Here is an 18606-nt window from a genome sequence, read left to right on the forward strand (position 1 = left end):
TATTAAACATTGCGTTAGAAGTGAGAAAGTAAGATATAACATAAAGCACTCTGGCAAATTTTACAAGGCAAGGGAACTGAAAAATGAAGGCCCTTTTGGAGAATATGGTGTCAATATTAGCTGTTCAAAATGGGATACTTTAAAACTGTGTTTTCAAACTCATTAATGAGTTGTGAAATCAATTCAGTGGGTCATTAGTGCTTAGTTTAATGGAATCTGTTCAGAAAAGAGTTTAGCATAGCAGGCTTGAGCCTGCCAACCTTAGAAAGTCCTGCTTGCAAGTTGGCTCCTTGGCTGACATGTGGAAACTTGAGTGGTAAGCATTTTCTTACACTGATACAAACCTTTCCCTTAGAGTGCATCACTGTCCCTAAACTGTGTACACTATATAGTTTTCCCTAAAAACCTGCTTAACTTCTGGGAGTCTGGAATTTTGATAGATGCCAGGCAGAGGAAGTTTACAGGAGCTGTTCCCAGTAAAAACTGAGGTCTTGAATGAACCAAGATACTCACACACCTTGTCTGTTGCTGGAGGACTTAGCCTGCGTTCTGCGTGACTCGGCGGGGAGAGCACTCTTGGAAACTTGCATCTGGCTTTCTCTGAACTCTCCCATGCACCTTTTCTCTTTCCTTATTTTCCCTTCTGCTGTCATAAATCTTAGCTGTACATACAACTAAAAAGAAAAAAGACATGGCCATATGAAAATACCTTTTGAAAATGACATTTGATGACTCTGCCTTTCATGGTATTCAATGTATGAAATGTCATACAAATTCTCTTAGAAATTCACGTAGGAAAAAATCTTTCTCCCAGTGAGTTAGAATGCTTCTTCAAAAATTGGATAATGACAGCTATTTATGCCATGGTTTTTCCCATTTGTCTTTGCACTGGGAAAAACAGTGAAATTTGGGGCTTAATTAGGGCTGTCCTGAGCAAGCTGTTGAATCAACATTAGCTCTTTGGTGAATGGCCACATAGGTGTTCTTTGGCCCCTATTTTTCAACTTTGTTGTCCTTGTTTTTCTTATAAGCTGCGTTAGGGTCCTGTGGATTTATAAATTAGGTATAGAAAATATATACATGAATGCATGAACTAAAGATAGTAACCTATCATGGACTAAGAAAGGTTCCTGGATAGGTAATGCTATTTTGGGAATTGTACACATTTCTCTCTGCTTGGTCCAAGGATCATGTGTGCTATAGGCCTTTAAGCTCAAGTACATATGATCCTATGATTAAAATAGGGGATTAAATTCCTTCCTTAGTTATGTATATTAAAATGCCACTGGTATTTTGAGAAGTTATTAAGTTTTAACTGCGTATATTTTTACAGTGTGGGCACCAATCACTTTAACCTTTCTATTCAAATTGTGTTCAGTAGTTCTTTTGGCACAAGTATAGCATTATAAATGGATTAGCACATTCGATGGTAAAGGGTTAAAATAAAGTATATAGAATTACAAAGCCAATGATATAGAGAATCATTTACTTAACAAAAGTTACCACATTATTTCCCTTAATAAAATTTTCATATGCATTTAGCTCTGAAAATCTATTGTGCACTATTGATTGTGCACTATTAGCTTATACCCAACCTAGTAGTGCACAATCAATAGAATTAGAGTTTCTGTAAGTAGAACCACAAGTTATTTTTAATGCTAGCTATTCAGGAGTGTGTGATAGAGTAACATGTAAGTATTAAGAAGAGCTTTATGTTCTGTATAGAGGTATGGTAGAAGGATCCCTTTCTTTGACATTAGCATCAAGTAATGAAGTACAGAAGCAAGAGGTACTACTGTTTCATACCTGTATTTTGTGTTTTTAATAATTTCTTAGTCCAGCCTTCCACCTTATATTTGAGGAAAGTTACAGTTTTCATTATTTTCATAAGATTAAGTGACTTCCTGGTAATCCAGAGGGCACTGGTATTCAGTAAAAAAAAAGAAAAAGGATTATTTATTTGCCCCCCTTCCAAAACTCAGCTTAATTCATATCTCATTTTGATACACCAGAATGAGCTCATTATATTACTTCAAGGACAAATCTCCTTGAGTACAAGAATTTTCATTGAAAATATAACATCTTGTTTGTTTTAGTTGAAGGCTTTCCAAACATGTTAGCATTCACAAAACTTGGAGTTCAACCCACAAGGACAACGAGAACAGGGGGAAAGACAGCTGTGGACCAGAAATCCATACCTCTTTTTAAAGGAGAAAATGGTGCTCGCTTCGGCAGCACATATACTAAAATTGGAACGATACAGAGAAGATTAGCATGGCCCCTGCGCAAGGATGACACGCAAATTCGTGAAGTGTTCCATATAAAAAAATAAATAAATAAATAAAGGAGAAAATGGATGGAGGGATAGCTGACCTAACAGGGCTATTTGAAACTTCAGTGCTTAAAAAAGGGGGGCAGGGGCAGGGGGAAATACCGACCAGAAAGTTAAGTCTGCACCAGGGATTCTCAGAAAAGCTTTGAAATGGGAGGAGCCAGATTATTTAGAAGATGGTGATGAGTTGTGGAGCTGAAAGTAGTAGGGTCAGTGGGAAATCTGAATAAGGAAGAGGAATCTCACCCCCCTAACCTTTCTGGACCCTGCACAGTTAGGTGATATTCTCTCTGTCAGAGTAATTGGAGCTTTGAAAGGGGTGCTGCAGGCCCAGAGTGATGAGAGAGGGGCACTGCAGTGAAAATAGGGATCTGTGGGCAAGTGCACATAAAAGGCAATGAATCTTCCAGACCCGCTGGCTCCAGCACTGGCAGCCGTCCCCACACTTCCAGGTCTAAAACTGGAGGATTCTTCTCTGGAGAGTGGATAGCACCAGGGGAAATACCTATGGCTGCTGACGAGTGATTTCCCAGCCAAAAGGCCACCTTGCCACATGATTACAGTGATGCAGTCAGATCTGGCTCACAGATCTTCAATCAGCTTCTCACTGCCACCCTCTGAAATATGGATTGTGTGATGCCTCCATGACGATGCTCTCCACCAACACGGGGGAGATGAAGCAAGATAGCGGGTAACATGCAATCAGGAAGCTGTGGGCTGCAATATAGGAGAAGAGTTGCAGGCTCAGCACCAGTCCATACTACAGCAAGAGGACAGAGGCTCCAGAAGGTGTGCTCTCAGAAAAAAGAAATGGAACTTGATGAGTTTGTTCTGATTACGTAGAAAATAATCTTCAGGGAAAGTTTATAACTGAGTTGGAGAACTTTAAGAAATATTAGTGATAGTATATATAGAAAGCTAGAAGATAGAAAAACAAAGAAAATGTCTTAGGAATGCAATAGTTATATACAAAATTAAATGTCATTATAATATACTAGTAGGCTCTGCAGTAGATAGTATATATTACTCTTGTAGTCACAGTATTCTACATATGGGTTATTAATTAACAAAAACTTGTGTTACAACCCTTGGGTGGATGAGATAAGTAAAATGGTGAGAAAGGTATGAGAGTTCTAAGTTTAAATCTTCTAATACAAAAACATAAGACTATTCTCTAGAAATATAAAGGTAATAACAAAAGAAATAGATGAGAGTTGATAACTCTTTCTCTCTTAGAATATGGGGGGAGTTGGGTCTCTGTTTTTATTATCTACCTTTGTCAGAATCATTTGACTTAAAAATAACACACATATATAATATTGATGAAAATAGGATGAACAGTCACATATAGGTGACTTAACTCTAATTTTTAAGCTGCGTAGACAGTATTTTATTCTCTATGACCCTAGAGAAGTTACTTAGCTTTTAAACTGCTTTAGTTTCATAATTTGCAAAATGGGAATAATAGCGCTAATTATAATAAAAATAAGCTCACATGAATGTTATGAAGAGAGAACAAAAATGACACATATATGTTATCAGTGTTCTGTAGTATTAAAATAATAATACAACTTTAATGTCTTACTACAAATATATTTTTACTCTCCAATCCATTAAGTTTATGATAACCTTATGCGAAATCAGATGTGGCTTTACTTAATTACTTTTAAATCCAGAAATAATCATGTCGGGATATTTAATCCATTTCCAGTTAAAGGTCATATCACTAATAAAGATTTTACTTCTGGGGCCAGTTAGAGTTATTTATTAGAACTCTTTGTTTTAAGTCTTCTATTTTAAAGTAAAGTATTAGCTCGTATATTCTATTTTAAAAAGAACTTTTAGCTTATTTCTACTCTTACTAAACATTTTTAAAATTCTAAGGTGGATGTTATGATTTTCAGTGTCTTCCACATAGTGATAACCCTTCTGTCAAGTGCTAGCGTATTAGTGCTCATTTTATGATCAACAATAAGTGCAAAAATTGACTACAGCTTGCTTTAGGTAATTTTGCAAATTCTATTCTTACTCTGTTCTATTCTTACTCAAATTTTGGATGTTTATGGCTTTTTGGATTCTGTGCACATTTGAACTGATTGTTAAAGTTTGTTTACAATCTGAATACCTCTGGCAAGTTTACTGAAGACCACCAGAATGCTTAGTAGTAGGTGCATGTGTTTCCTGGACTACTTTTGTCACTGATACTCTGCCTTGCATTCTTTACTTAGCCTGTTATGTGGGAATGCTTTATCTCTTCAACTAGATTAAAAATACTTTGGGACAAAATGTGAAAGAAGGGTATGCTATATGAATATAAGTGCTTAATTTTGCAAAAAGATACCTAAGAAGGATACACCAAAAAGAGTGAAATTGTTACCTATAGAGATGGGTGGGAATGGGGTGGAAGGTAAAGTAGGAGTAAAAATGCTCTGACTATATACCCTTTCATATAGTTTTGACTTTTGAACCATGTTAACATTTTACTTATAAAAAATTAAAAAGATTAAAAAGAAAGCAAGCCTGAATATAGACTATAAACAGAAATAAAGGAGCTAACTTATAAAATTGATTGTGTAAAGACACAGAAAAATTAATTCAGACAACTTTAAACACAGTGCTTTGTGCTTAGCAAGATATATAGTATTATTGAGTACACAGAGAATTTCAAATAAATCTTTATCTTTATGTAGTGGCTTTTTTGTTGCTAGTTTGTTGGTATAGCAATTAAGAAACTCTTACATATGGCCCTAACCAGTTTGGCTCAGTGGATAGAGCATCGGCCTGCAGACTGAAGAGTCCCAGGTTCGATTCCAGTCAAGGGCATGTACCTTGGTTGCGGGTACATCCCCAGTGGGGAGTGTGCAGGAGGCAGCTGATGATCGATGTTTCTCTCTCATCATCGATGTTTCTAATTCTATCCCTCTCCCTTCCTCTCTGTAAAAAAATCAATAAAATATATTTTTTTAAAAAAAGAAACTCTTATGTATTGAAAAATAAAGCAAATAAATAAATATGTTGATATCAATTTGCTCACCATAGGAGAAGAGATATAAATATGGAGTGAGGGGATGTGAGAAAGAACCCTTTAGCATTAGCTTAGAACCCTTTAGCATCAGTTTGAAATGATCAGCTTTAAAATAACGGAAAAATATCTTAAATATGTGTTTTATATTTTAAAATATTTAAATATATATTAAATTTATATAATATATAAATATAAAATTATATGTATGTGTGTATTTAATAACTCTGATAGGGCCTAGAAGCAATAATGATACCCCAGTAGAAATAAATTCATCTGAAGTTTGGATCTTGGTTTCTAAATAACATTCCCCACTAGAAGAAGCAGGGTTCTTGGGAGAATCATGCATTCTTTTTTTTTCTTTTTCTTTTTCTCTTTTTGTTTTTTGTTAGTACTATGGCAATTTTTTTTGCCAGTACAGAGACTTAGTGAAGATTTTTATTTTGCACAAGAAATGGTGTGGAATTGAAGGCAGTTGGCATGTTTCCTAAAAATGTGGGATTGATCTTACCAGTAGTTAAGTGCTTTGAAAATATAACAATCAAAAATAATACTGAGGCATTAAAATGAAAATCTCTAGGTTGCTGATTCAGGTGGGACACTCCTCTCTTTCCCTTTGAGAATTGCCTGTTGCCATCTGTTTATTGGGGGGGGGGGGGGAGAATAACCCTAGGCTAAAACAACGTACATTAAAATGATAGTCTCTTGCCAATTTTGTTTATCAAACTGAAGTCACAGTTTGCCGCATATCTCACTCAGCTTTTTGGGCAAGGACCTTACGTGCTGGGAAGGCACTCCACCTGCCTCAGAAGCCAAGCACTGTTCTCTCTCTCTCTCTTTGCTCTTCGTACGCGGTGTGGCTGGTGTGTTTCCTGTGCCAGACTTCCCACCATCAGCAGGACTTTAGACGGAGCTGTTTATTGCAATGATAAACAACTACCAGTACAATTAAGAAACATCCTCTGGCTTGAGGTCAGACATCTGCCAGGCCTTTGATGATTCTATTTCAATTTATTTCAACAAACAAATTCTAAGTGCTTACTGTATGCAAGGCAGGGTCCTGGTGGTTTCCTAGACTACCAAGGTAAATAAAATGTGGTATGTGCCTGTGAGAAGTAGATATAGAGTCCAGGGAAAGAGGGCTTGAGACAGTTACATCACTATTATTAAAAGGTAGAGAATGAGAAGTGATTGAAGAGTCAGAGGCCCCCTGCCTTTCGTACTGTCATGCCGGTCTTTCTCAAAATGGAGGAGTGGAGCCCGTAACCAGATGGTTTGGGACATTTACAGAACCATGATTCATGGATGTGAGATCTGCTTGTATTTTTTTAATTGCCCTGCTTTCTTATGTTAATTATTGCAGGGAAGCTGCCAAGCAAACATCTGTTCAGGGTTGGATTCTGAATCCAGCCTTGTTGCTTTGGCTCATCTTGCTGGAAACTATTCTGACTTCACATGGAATGTTATATAACCTCCATGAATACTGCAGAGTATATACAGAGCACCACGCTATTACAGGTCAGCACATGGCTGGGAAATTTACAGAAAAGGGAAAAACAACAACCAACATTTATGCTGATATATATTAAAGGTTACAATGAGTAAAATAAATAAATAAAACCACACATTAAAATAATACTGCCATTTTTGCTTATCACAAAAAAGGCAAAAGTTTTATAGGTTTTCATGTTGTTTTACTTTGCATGCTTATTTTTGGTTTTTTTTAAATGATGGCATTCATAGAGCAAGGTGCGGTAAATGGTTAGTGTCATGGACTGTAAATAAATTTGGCTTTTGGAAAGTAGTTTAGCAGTGTGTGTCAAGAGTCCCGTAATAATCACATACTTTGACCCAATAATTCCAATTCTAGGAATCTACGTATCCTAAGGAAGTAATCTGAAATACAAAAAAAAGCTTTAAGTGTGAAGTTATTCATAACCACATTGTTTATAATAGCACAAAATTGGAAACAGCCTCCACAGGTTAAGTGTGGCTCATCTACTTTTTGCAATGTTATACAATATTCAGAAATGATGATACAGATGGTAATAATGTGGACAATGCTCATGTTATGGGACTGCAAGATAGGAAATTAAATTTGGAAAGCACGAAGAATAAATATAGTATATTCTAGAAAAAAATGTACGGAAATGTTGACATTGGTCATATTTGGATAATAAGACAAAGCCTAATTTTTCTTTTTCAGTTTTCCAAATGGTCTTTAAAAAATCTCAGCCGTACAAGAGACCCCCAAGACTGTTATCAAACACATCCCCACACTCCAGACCCCCAATACGACAGATACCCAGTTTCCTATTAGTTCTAGAAGGTGAGGTCCAAACCAGATCTATTTGGTTTAAGGAAGAAAAATATGTTTCTATTCTCCCTCAAAAATGATGAGAATATTCAAAAACTAGACAGCATTTATATAGTTCCTTTGTATATAGTAGGGATCAGTGGAATTTTGGTCAGCCCACACAGTTTTGGCAACTGGTGCATTAAAAACAAAAACACAAAAATGAATGAATGCCCTCTAATCAGAGCAGCCTAGGACACTTTGAAGGAGTTGGACTGGAAGAATGGACTGACCAACAGACAGGGCCAGAAGTGCTTCTTTCCCTGCATTGCCAGCCTTTTTTCTCTCAGATAGAAGGAACAGCAAACTCCAGAGCAAACCATCGTATGTCTCAGGATATAGCCTGCCATGAAGGAAATGACCATAGGGAATCCAGAAAAGAAGTAAAATCAGAATCGGGTCTTCATTTCACATATTAGGGAATTATCACTTAATCCTGAGCACAAGGGTATTATTGAAGTATTTTAATTACTGGAGTGTCATGATCAGATTTGTGTTTTAAAACGAGTACTCCAGAGCCTGGACTGACTTAGTGGCAGTGGAGATCAAAAGATGTAAGTGGTTCTTTGAAGAGTGAATAAAGTAGAATTTTGTTGATTGGTTGAAGGAGAGATGAGGCAGAATAAAAATCAGGAGAAAATAATACTTTGTTTTCTGGTTACTGTGCCATTCCCTGTGAAAAGGAACATAAAGGGAAGTGGGCTGCCAGGGAGAGAGGGGGAGGCAGTGAGTTGGGTTTCAGTCTGAGTTTGAAGTATTTGAATGGAGACATGGATTAGGGAGTTGCTTGCAGGTGTCAGAAGCTCAGTGGAGAGATCTGGGCTGGAGGTTGGCATGGGGAAGCCTTCAGCATATGTGTGGAGTTCCAACCCTGGAACGCTCAGAACAATTCATTGTTAATGGAATCTTGGAGACTCGGGAAGCTTTGAGAGATAGACATTGGAAGAATCTGCAGATGAGGACAGAAGGGATTTTCAAAAACCAAGAGAATGTGATGGCTTAGAGGTCAAGAAAGAAGCAGCAGTCAACAGTGTCAAGGCATAAAGGAGACGAATAAGATAAGGATTCACAAGGGCATTTAATGAGAAGGTCATTGCTAATTTTGTAGAAAGTGACAAAGTGGAGGGATGAGACAGATACTAGTGAGTTTTTTAATGTGGACACAGAGACAAGAACATTAAATTATCTTTCAGTTAGCTTGGCCAGAAATTGAAGGAGAATAAAACGTAAAGACTAGCCAGAACCGGTTTGGCTCAGTGGATGGAGCATCGGCCTGCAGACTCAAGGGTCCTGGGTTCGATTCGGGTCAAGGGCATGTACCTTGGTTGCGGGCACATCCCCAGTGGGGGGCGTGCAAGAGGCAGCTAATTGATGTTTCTCTCTCATCGATGTTTCTGGCTCTCTATCCCTCTCTCTTCCTCTCTGTAAAAAAATCAATAAGATATATTTTTAAAAACAAACAAACAAAAAAAAACGTAAAGACTAAGGCACATAGGGTGCTGATAAGTTTTCATTTTGTTTTGCTTTTATGATGAGAAAAACTTGAGCATGTTTATGTGCTTAATTGTCTAAAGTTACCAGAGAGAGTTGAGATTTCTGTTGAGGCCATTTTGGGAAGTTTGGGGAGCAATACTTTCTACTAAGAGAGAGAAAATGTACCCCCTTTTGTATGGGGAACAGAAAGTGGAGGGTTTCTCATCTGACCAAGCTAGAATTCATCCTGTCAAGTGGGAGGTGACGTTGTTGATTGCATCACTTAGCTGAAAGGGAAGATTGGGGGTGAGGCCTTGAGGAGGGAGGCAAAAATTAGAAATGGTTCACAGGTGACGAAGGGGTGACTCAGAGGGACCCAGAGAAGAGCTGCCACTGAGTGATGACATCCAGGTGAGCCTGGAGACCATCTGCTTGTCTATAGGATTGTGCCTGAGGGAGACAGATAGAGGTTGGACTGCTTGTGGTTATCAAAATACCATGTTTAGAAAGGCACTTACTGCCTACATTGATGAAGCATTTAAGAACTCACTGTGGCCAACAGCAACATGGCATTATTATTCCAAGTGGCTAATTTTGCCAAGACTGGGCAGGCACCTGCAGGTGCATAGTGGTGCGTGTTCAGGCTCTGGCAGTGACTAGGTCTGCATTAAAGATCAGCACTTTCTGTGTGAACTTGGGCAAATTGCTTACTCTTCTGTGCTTTGGGATCCTGGTAGGATCTTAATCAGGAAAATATGAAGTGACTGATGGAAAGGGCCTGGATAGAACCGTGCCTGGATATTAAACATTTAATAGCAAAAGCTGCTGCTGTTCTCATTATTATTCAGTTCATCTGACAATACCAGACGTTTCTGGAAGGTTTACAATTTAAACCTTTACCGTAGAGCAGGAACACGTCATAAATACTCCACTTTTCTGTGGCAGAAAGAATGCCAAAGGGCACTCTGCATTCCTGTTTGGAAAGGATAAAACTAAACTAAACATTAAAAACCTTTCTCGGAAAAAAATAGAGAATCAAAGTTAAACGTTTATCAAGTCCGTCTTTTAGTAGGCAAGTTCCCATATTCAGTCCCTAACCTCCCCAGGAATTGCATCGCTTTCCTGGGTGACTCCCAGGAAACCAAGGGGGTGTGTGAATGGTGTAACTGCCCAAATCTATCTCCCTGACTGGATAGAAAAAAGTAAAGCAAATACAAAAGAACAGTGATGTACTAACAGGACAGTTAGCATTATTTTTGAGGCAGAGTAGGATTTTCTAAAATGTGTTTGTAGTAAATCAAGACATTTAGCATTGTGACTATTCCAATTCTTTCTCAACCTAGTCACTGAACTTTTCAGTAAAATTTATAGTGTCTTCATTGACCATGCAAGTTTTTTTTGGACACCTCTCTATCCCACTCAACATTTTAAAAAGACATTGCTATACTCCTAGGATAAGATTTCTCTCTACTTGGAAGTATACAATTCAAACATTAAAAGAGAAGACAATGTTTTTTCTCTTTTTAGAGAATCAAATGCACTTTAGCTTTGTTCCTGGGAGATAGATATTCAGGAAAATTTGGTCACTCTACACTAAACAGCATTTTATATCTGGAAATAATAACTAGTCGCCAAGAAGGAAGGAATTATTTTTCTCTTTATGGAATCGACAAACTCCAGGTAATGAACAGACTGTTCCTAGAACTGGGTGGATAGTGCACAAAGATACTTTGTTTTGGCATGAAAGACTCTGTTGAAATTGCTCTTTCTACGTTAAAGAACTGTGCTAACTTGGTGGATGTTTAGGAAACCATTGATGCTTGCCAATACTGAAAGACCAAAACCTGCGGGGGGTGAAAAACATTTAAAACGTTTTAAGTAAAAATATAGAACATATGTCAAACTTGGATTACCTTCAAGTTTACAAGTTATTTTGTTGTTCTATTTGTTAAACAGTTTCCCAGAAGAAAGGTTTGGGATTTCTTTAAAAAACGCACAAATATTTGACATCACCTTCATAAAAGGAACATTGCCGAGGACGGCAGCGTGTGGGACGGATTCCCGCGGCGTTTAGTTTACTTAGGACATGACTGCTTTCTCCACTGCACACTGCAGAGGCTTGGGACAAAGCCCGGAATTCATTAGTATGACATAAACTGAGACTACCGGCAGTGGTTCTCAACCTTCCTAATGCCGCGACCCTTTAATACAGTTCCTCATGTTGTGGTGACCCCCAACCATAAAATTATTTTCGTTGCTGCTTCATAACTGTAATTTTGCTACTGTGATGAATCGTAATGTAAATATCTGATATGCAGGATGTATTTTCAGGGGTCACGACCCACAGGTTGAGAACCGCTGAGTCCAAGAGTATGCAGAAACAAACTTAAATAATGTTCAGATTTTAGCTTTGATAGGTAGAAACCTTTACCCAAATGCTCAGTGTCCTATCTTATTTTCAAGGCCAATCCTAAGTTTTGGTTACTGGTTTTGCTAATTATTCCAGATCCATCATCTATTATAGTTCAGAAAATACTTAGGCAAAATTTAAAAAGTTACGGTGTGATCAAAATTTTAACAGAAAACATTAGAACTGTAAATAAGAAAAAAAATAATTTATAACCTGAAAAAATCAATTTTTAGCAAGTCCTTCTTCCCTCTAAGTTCATGTTTTTTCACATATACTTTTACCTACTTATTTAAATACAATGTTTATTGTTTTCTTATCTGAAATCATCAGATGTCTTTTGTATTACTTTTCACATTTTTTAAGAAATAAGACATAGTCAAATCTATTCATAATAGTCCTTTTTATTCTTCATGGTTGAATTAAAATACTACCTTCTCTTTCATGAACAGCCCAAGCCAAGTTCCCCTTTGTGCTTCTCTGCCGGAACTATGGTTGTTGATGCCCACGTCTGTCTCCACTGATTAACTGGAAATTACTTGAGGGTAGCAATTTATTCATCTTTAAATTCCCCCAAGTAGCTAGTCGATTGCCTTGCCCATGGTAGGCACTAAATAAATACTTGGGTATTGAATTGAAACTAATCCATAGAATCATTTACAGCAAAGTGATTTAACAAGAAGTTGCGTTGAGAAGACAGGAGCAAAGTCACAGGAGGAAAATGCCAGTAAGAAGAGGGGAGAAGTGGCAGTATTAACTTCTGATGAGGTAGAGGGAGAATTTAAGTGTAAAAGCATTAATAGGGAGAAGACTGTTTAAGAAGATATGTCATAAGCCTGTTTGCACCAGCAACATTTCAGTTAAATGGATAAACCGAGAATGCACGAACTAAAAGTGCAAAGATACTCTGAAAAAACTATAGTAAGCAATTTTAATACTCCTCTTTAAGGATCAGATCGAATAGCTAAATAATTAATGAGCTCATAGAAGAATTTACTTGAAACCTCCAAGTTATGATTTAGTAGACATCTACATAGAATCTTACATCTTTTGATTAGAGTAGAGATTTTTAATGCCCAAGAAACATTTTAAAAGGTTATTTAATAGGCTAGAAATAAAAATCTTAATCTTAAAATTAAGATTTTTACAGTCCACTCTCTCTATTCATAATCAAGTAAAGTTAAATATAAATATTAGAAAAAACCACCAAAAAGTTTTAACTGCATAAAAACACTAAGAAGAAGTGAAAACGAAACATTTTATGCCCAAAATTTAGAGCATAGCAAAAACTGTATTCATAAGAAGTAAAAGCAGAAAACAAGGGGACTAAGGAATCATCTTAAGAAACTAGGAAAAGAATAACAAAATAAAACAAAAGCCAGAAGAGAACAACATTGAACATAATTATTTTTAAAAAAGGAAGACAAAAAAAAAACACAAAAAAAACAATATAAGCAAGCCCCCAAGCTGGTTATTTTAAGAAATAAAAGATTAATTATTTTAGGATCCTTATTTGAGGATCAAAGAAAGTAAAGCAGACACGATGAGAAAAGAGATAAAACAGCAGAGAGAAAGAGGGAGAAGATAAGAGACTATTCACCTGCAGCAGGTGATAACCCAGAGAATAGATGCTTTCCTAAAAGACAACATACCCTAATGTCTTCTATTGTGATTGGCCCATTCAGGTTTTCCACTTCTTGGGTTCATTTTGGTAACTTAAAATTCCTGGGAGCTTTTTTCTTTGAGTTTTGCTTTCTTTCCATTTTTACTGTGGTTGAGGATAATCCTATTTCCTCAGTGGCCAGACCAGACTAGCATAATGGCTTTGGTTTCTGGGTAACACACTCTGTTACCAACCAACAAAGCCAGGAAGAGGGAAGGACTTCAAACCAGATGTGAGGAACTAAGATGTGAGGATGTTTTCCTGGGAGAAGAGACTGGAGGGACACAATAACTGTCTTCATATTTGAAGATCCTTTAACCAAGAAGCATGGGTAAACACATCCTATAAGACCCAAGAGAGAATTAAAAATACCTGTGTACCGGAACAAATTTAGGGATCTGTTATATTACTCTTCTTGCCAACATGTCAACTTTGCAATAATTTCCCTGACTCTTTTACCTTAAATGTGTCCACACTTGAGTCAAAAGCACTAACCTGCCTATTCATAAACCTCAAAATCACCTATATTTGCAAAATGTTGCTTTCTTGTTTCACTTTTCAGAGTCGTTTGCAGTGGTCGCCAAACTTTCGGACCTCATGGACCACCAGTTGGCGACTGCTGGTTAGAGAATTTAGTTTTCCATAACTAAACTACCAATGGCTTTTGCTTTTGGCATTTTTAGAATATTTAAGCGTATTTTGGAGTCCAAGGGAAAGTGACCCAGAATAACTTATTGGGGGGGAAACATCTTCTCCACTGCTCTATTGTGTCAACACATCACGTGTCCATATGTAAATGGTACGGTTCTGCACTCTTTTCTGCTCTGTTGTTCTGTTATGCGACCTTATCTATCCTTGGTTCAGCGTCACACTCTTGTAATTACTAAAACTTTTTGCTTCATCTTATATTTGGTAGAACAAGTCTTACTACTTTCTTTTTCTAGATCAAGAGTATCATGACTCTCCATACGTTTTTAGAATCAGCTTGCAATTTAGAACTCACCTTCCCCTCAAAAAAAAAAGAGAGAGAAAGAAAACTGAATATTTTATTGAAATGGCCTTGAATCTGTAGGTCAATATAGACTGAATTTTCATTTTTACTATATTGAACCTTTCAATTCAAAAACCTGATATATCCCTCCATTTATTTGCTTCTTTTTATTTTCTCAAAAATATTTCAAATATTTCTGTGTAGAGGTATTATACAACTTGTATTAGATTTATTCATACTTGATATTTTTAATATTGCTATAATGATATTTTTCCTATGAATATTCATGTTTCAATTGTTCCATCTTTTTAATAAATGTATTGGGGTGACTGGATAATAAGATTATACAAGTTTCAAGAGTATGTTTCTATATTATTACCAAGTTGCTTATTATTAGCATAAAGATATGCATTTGATTTTTGTGTACTAAACTATTGAGCAAGTTAGCTAAATTCACTTATTAATTCTAATAGTTTATTTGTAGATTATTTGGATTTTCTGTATATACAATCTTGCAATCTGCAAGAAATGGGGAATTATATAGTTTCATTTCTAGCTGTTTTATGTTCATTTTGCTTTTGCTTTTCTTGATTGGCTGTGAGCCCTAGTCAATGTTAAATAATGAAAGGAGTGCGTATTTGCCCCATGTCCAGACTCAAGAAGAAAGCCCTCATGACTTCATCATTGAATATGATGTTCACTGTAGATGTTCTTTCAGATACTCCGTCAGATTAAGGAAGTTTTCATCTCTTCCTAGTTTGTTAAGATTTTAACATGAATGAATGCTGAATTTATTAATACTTTTTTCTGTTGAGATAATCATATGATTTTTCTCCTTTATTTTATTAATGTGTGAGTTATATCAATAGATTTTTTAATATTAGACCAGCCTTACATTCTTGGAATAAACCTTTGATCTTGATATATTATCTTTTGCATGTATTGTTCAGTTTGGTTTGCTAATACTGTGTTTGGGATTTTTGTATCTATGTTTATGAAGAGACAGGTCAGTAATTTTCCTTCCTTGCAACATCCTTATCAGGTTTTGGTATCATGATTATGCTGCCCTCATAAAACAACTTGAGCAGTGATCCTCCCCCAGCCTTTTCCCTGTTCTCTCAGAGTTATTGTGTAATATTGGTGTTTCATACTTAAATTCTCAGGAAAATTGACCCACAAGGCACCTGGGGCCAAAATTTTCTATGCGGGAGTATCATTTTCTCTGTTGCTTTAAGAAACTTCCTTTTGTTTGGCTTTTGGAACTTTTACTTATGTGCCTAAGTGTGATTTTCTGTATATTTATCTTGCCTGGGGCAGAGGGAACTTTTGGGATATTTGGTTTGATGTTTTTCATTATTATTTTTAATAATTAAAGGTGCCTAGCTCAGTGCTCTGTAAACAGAAAATCACATTTATCAATAAAGCAGCCACATCCTATAATCACTGATGATACACTTGTGGGAAAATCCATGAACCTGAAAATGAATCTGACTCTATTGTGCTCCACAAAGTCAGTAATGCACAGAAAGTGTTTAAAACAGTGCTTGGCATGTAGGGAGTATGGCATACATTTCATTATTGTTAATGCTTCTGTCGTGGTATTCTCTTCTCCCTGCCACCTTGATATGTTCCATTTAAAAAAAAACAAAAACATTTTTATTGACTTCAGAGAGGAAGGGAGAGGGAGAGGTAGAAACATTAATGATGAGAGAGAATCACGCCCCACACTGGGCATGTGCCCTGACAGGGAATCGAACTGTGACCTTTCATAGGTCGATGCTCATCCACTGAGCCACGCCCGCTGGGCCTGACATGTTCCATTTTTTAAGGAAAAATGGAAATATGAAATCCCCTCGTATCAAGTGAACAAAAGGCCAAGGCACCTTGTAAACTATCATGACCAACACTCAAAACGAAGGCCAAAATCATAAACCATACATTTGATAAATTGAGCTTCAAAGTCGAAGGTTTATGCTTCCTCTCTTTTTTTCCCTGGATGATTTAATTAATTAATCTGCCACTTTTTCAGAGTTCTCCTTCACCTGTGTCACTAAACTACTTTTGAGTCCTCCCAGGTGGCAAATTATCCATGCAGCTTAAGCACTAAGTGGAAAAGAGCATCTCTTGGAGATTGTTTTAGAGTTAAGCAAATTTTGTCTTACAAGATTGGGCATGTTTTTGTTCAGAAGAATTGGAAAGTGTATTTTCCAGTGATATGAATAGTAGTATTAGCATTTGAAAATAACAAATTAAAAATATCTTGGTTTTATGTATATTAAGTACATAAAATCCTGTAAACAATTTTGGTGACACGTTATTTAAACTGTTAAATTGATTTTGAAGAATTATTGTCTTCTGGGGAGATATTTGATATCATGGTAATGTTTTTTAAAAGACTTGTTTTCTTTCATAAATACTACCATATTTATGAATGAAATGACATAATTTCTGGGTTTTGCTTCAAAGTAATATGGGAGGGCCATCTGTGTCAGGGCACAGAAAAAGCACGTGTCCAATAGTTGATTATTGTTGAAGCTGGAGAAGGAGTCCTTACGGTCTCATAATACCCATCTGCCAACTTTTGCATATGTTTATGATTATCCCTAACAAAAGAATTTCAAACATTGGGTAAAATATTAAATGAATTAGTACCGTCAAATCCCAAGTTGCTAGAAAAGACTGTCAACACAAATTTAATTACTGTATCCTCATATTCCATTAAGGCAAGATTCATGACTTAAACTACTTTATATCTTTTTTGTGTGATATTGTAAGAGCTCAATATGCTTTTTGGATGAATTAGTGATCTTTATTCTTGTTACTATAATAAATTGGCAGTGAATCACTTCCAGCAAATATCACATATCCACATAAACTATATTTTATTTAAAAAAAAACTCAGTAAGTAGCACCTACCAATCGGATTATTTCAAGCAAAAACCTAGAGTCATCCTTGATTTCTTCCTTTACTTTATGCTCCATATCTGGTTCATCACCAAACCCCATTTGGTTCACTGCCATACAGAACCCCTGCCTATCTCTGGCTACCTAGTTCCATCTTCTGTCATTTCCTGCCTGGAAGACGGCCACAGTTAGATGCCAGTGGTGGTAAGAACAGGTGCAATCCAGAGTCATACTATTCTCCTAGTTTCCGCTTTTGTTCTTCTACTGTTCATTCTACAGGAAGAGTATGACTGATTTTTTAATGTAACTTGGGGTATGTCACTCACCACAAAACCAGTCAATGATTCATATTGAACGTAGAATACAATTCACACTTCTTATCGCAGCCAACAAGGCCTGTGTGTTCTGGCTGGTTTCGGAGGTGTTCCAGTCACCCAGTTCTGTTCTCTGAACACAGACACACTGGGCACCTTCTGCCCTGGGGCCGTTATCCTTGTTTCCTTTGCCTGCAGTCCCTTCCCCCAAGCTCTCTGCATGACACGCCCTGTAGTTCTCAGTTTAAGTTGTCACCTCCTCAGATACCTTCTCTGGTGTCATAACTGATGACAGTCTGCCTGGTTTATTCACTTGTGTATCATAAATGGCCTCCAATAGAAGTCCTGTCTCTCTCTTCACCTCTCCAGAGTCCCTCATACTGCCTAACCCATAAAAACCGCATTTCATTGAAATCTAAGACATGATCAATTGTAGGATGCAGTATTATATTCTGAGCCACCAAGAAAATAAAAACACCGCAAATTAAACTATGGCACAATGCCATAGTTTTAAAGACTATTGATTGTAAGATAATCTTGACTTCTAAGATATTACAATGTTGAAAAAAATGCATGCTTGAATTGATGAAATACGTTATCTTGTTGAGTAAATGAATGTACTTTGCTTAATCATGATGACTTGTTTGCTAGTGATTTTTTTCAGGAAGTTATTCTGAGAAAAGATAGACTTGTATAGGCCAAGAGATATAGGCCATGAATAGCATTTTATTATGAAAAGACGGATATTGTTTGTATGAAGAGGTATGAGTAATTCAAAGGATTGTATGAGTAATTGTTCCAAATGGCCAGTGACTAGCTTATCAGCAATGATTAAAATTTTGTAGGTGCTTTGTGGGCCAGTAAACTTGAATTTTCAACAAACACTTCAAGCGACTCATGCCATTGTCCTGGAAGTAGATTTAGGCCCTACACTGTAAAAGAAAGGAAGACAAAAAATATATAGGGGCAGTTAGCAGTGGAAATATGAGGAAATATGATCATAGTGCTTCTGTTTAATAAAATATGAGATCATTTGACTCAATGTAGTGGGGTAGGGATTTTGGAGATTTTGGAGCTTTCAGAGAATCGGCAAAATGCAGACAGTGTGAAAGCATAAGGAAATCATGTGTTCTATGGAGATGGA

At 36.7% G+C, this 18606-nt stretch overlaps 1 protein-coding gene and 1 non-coding gene across 3 annotated transcripts in view; both read left to right on the forward strand.

Moving 5' to 3' along the window:
* Window positions 1–2219: 2219 nt before the first annotated feature.
* On the forward strand, window positions 2220–2326 carry LOC111826155. The gene has a single exon (XR_002829407.1). It is a non-coding gene; the product is annotated as a U6 spliceosomal RNA (small nuclear RNA).
* Window positions 2327–6739: 4413 nt separating this feature from the next.
* Window positions 6740–18606, forward strand: part of RNF217 (ring finger protein 217) — a 49879-nt gene continuing 38012 nt past the window's right edge. The window contains exon 1 of one of the 2 annotated variants that reach the window (XM_023754191.1): window positions 6740–6872. In XM_023754191.1, coding sequence (XP_023609959.1) covers window positions 6810–6872 — 63 coding nt within the window. In that variant the 5' untranslated portion in view covers window positions 6740–6809. The remainder of the gene's footprint in view (window positions 6873–18606) is intronic. The other variant, XM_023754190.1, reaches the window with a different exon arrangement.

This window comes from Myotis lucifugus, unplaced genomic scaffold (genome assembly GCF_000147115.1).
Source record: "Myotis lucifugus unplaced genomic scaffold, Myoluc2.0 scaffold_57, whole genome shotgun sequence".
In the NCBI taxonomy this organism is placed as follows: domain Eukaryota; kingdom Metazoa; phylum Chordata; class Mammalia; order Chiroptera; family Vespertilionidae; genus Myotis; species Myotis lucifugus.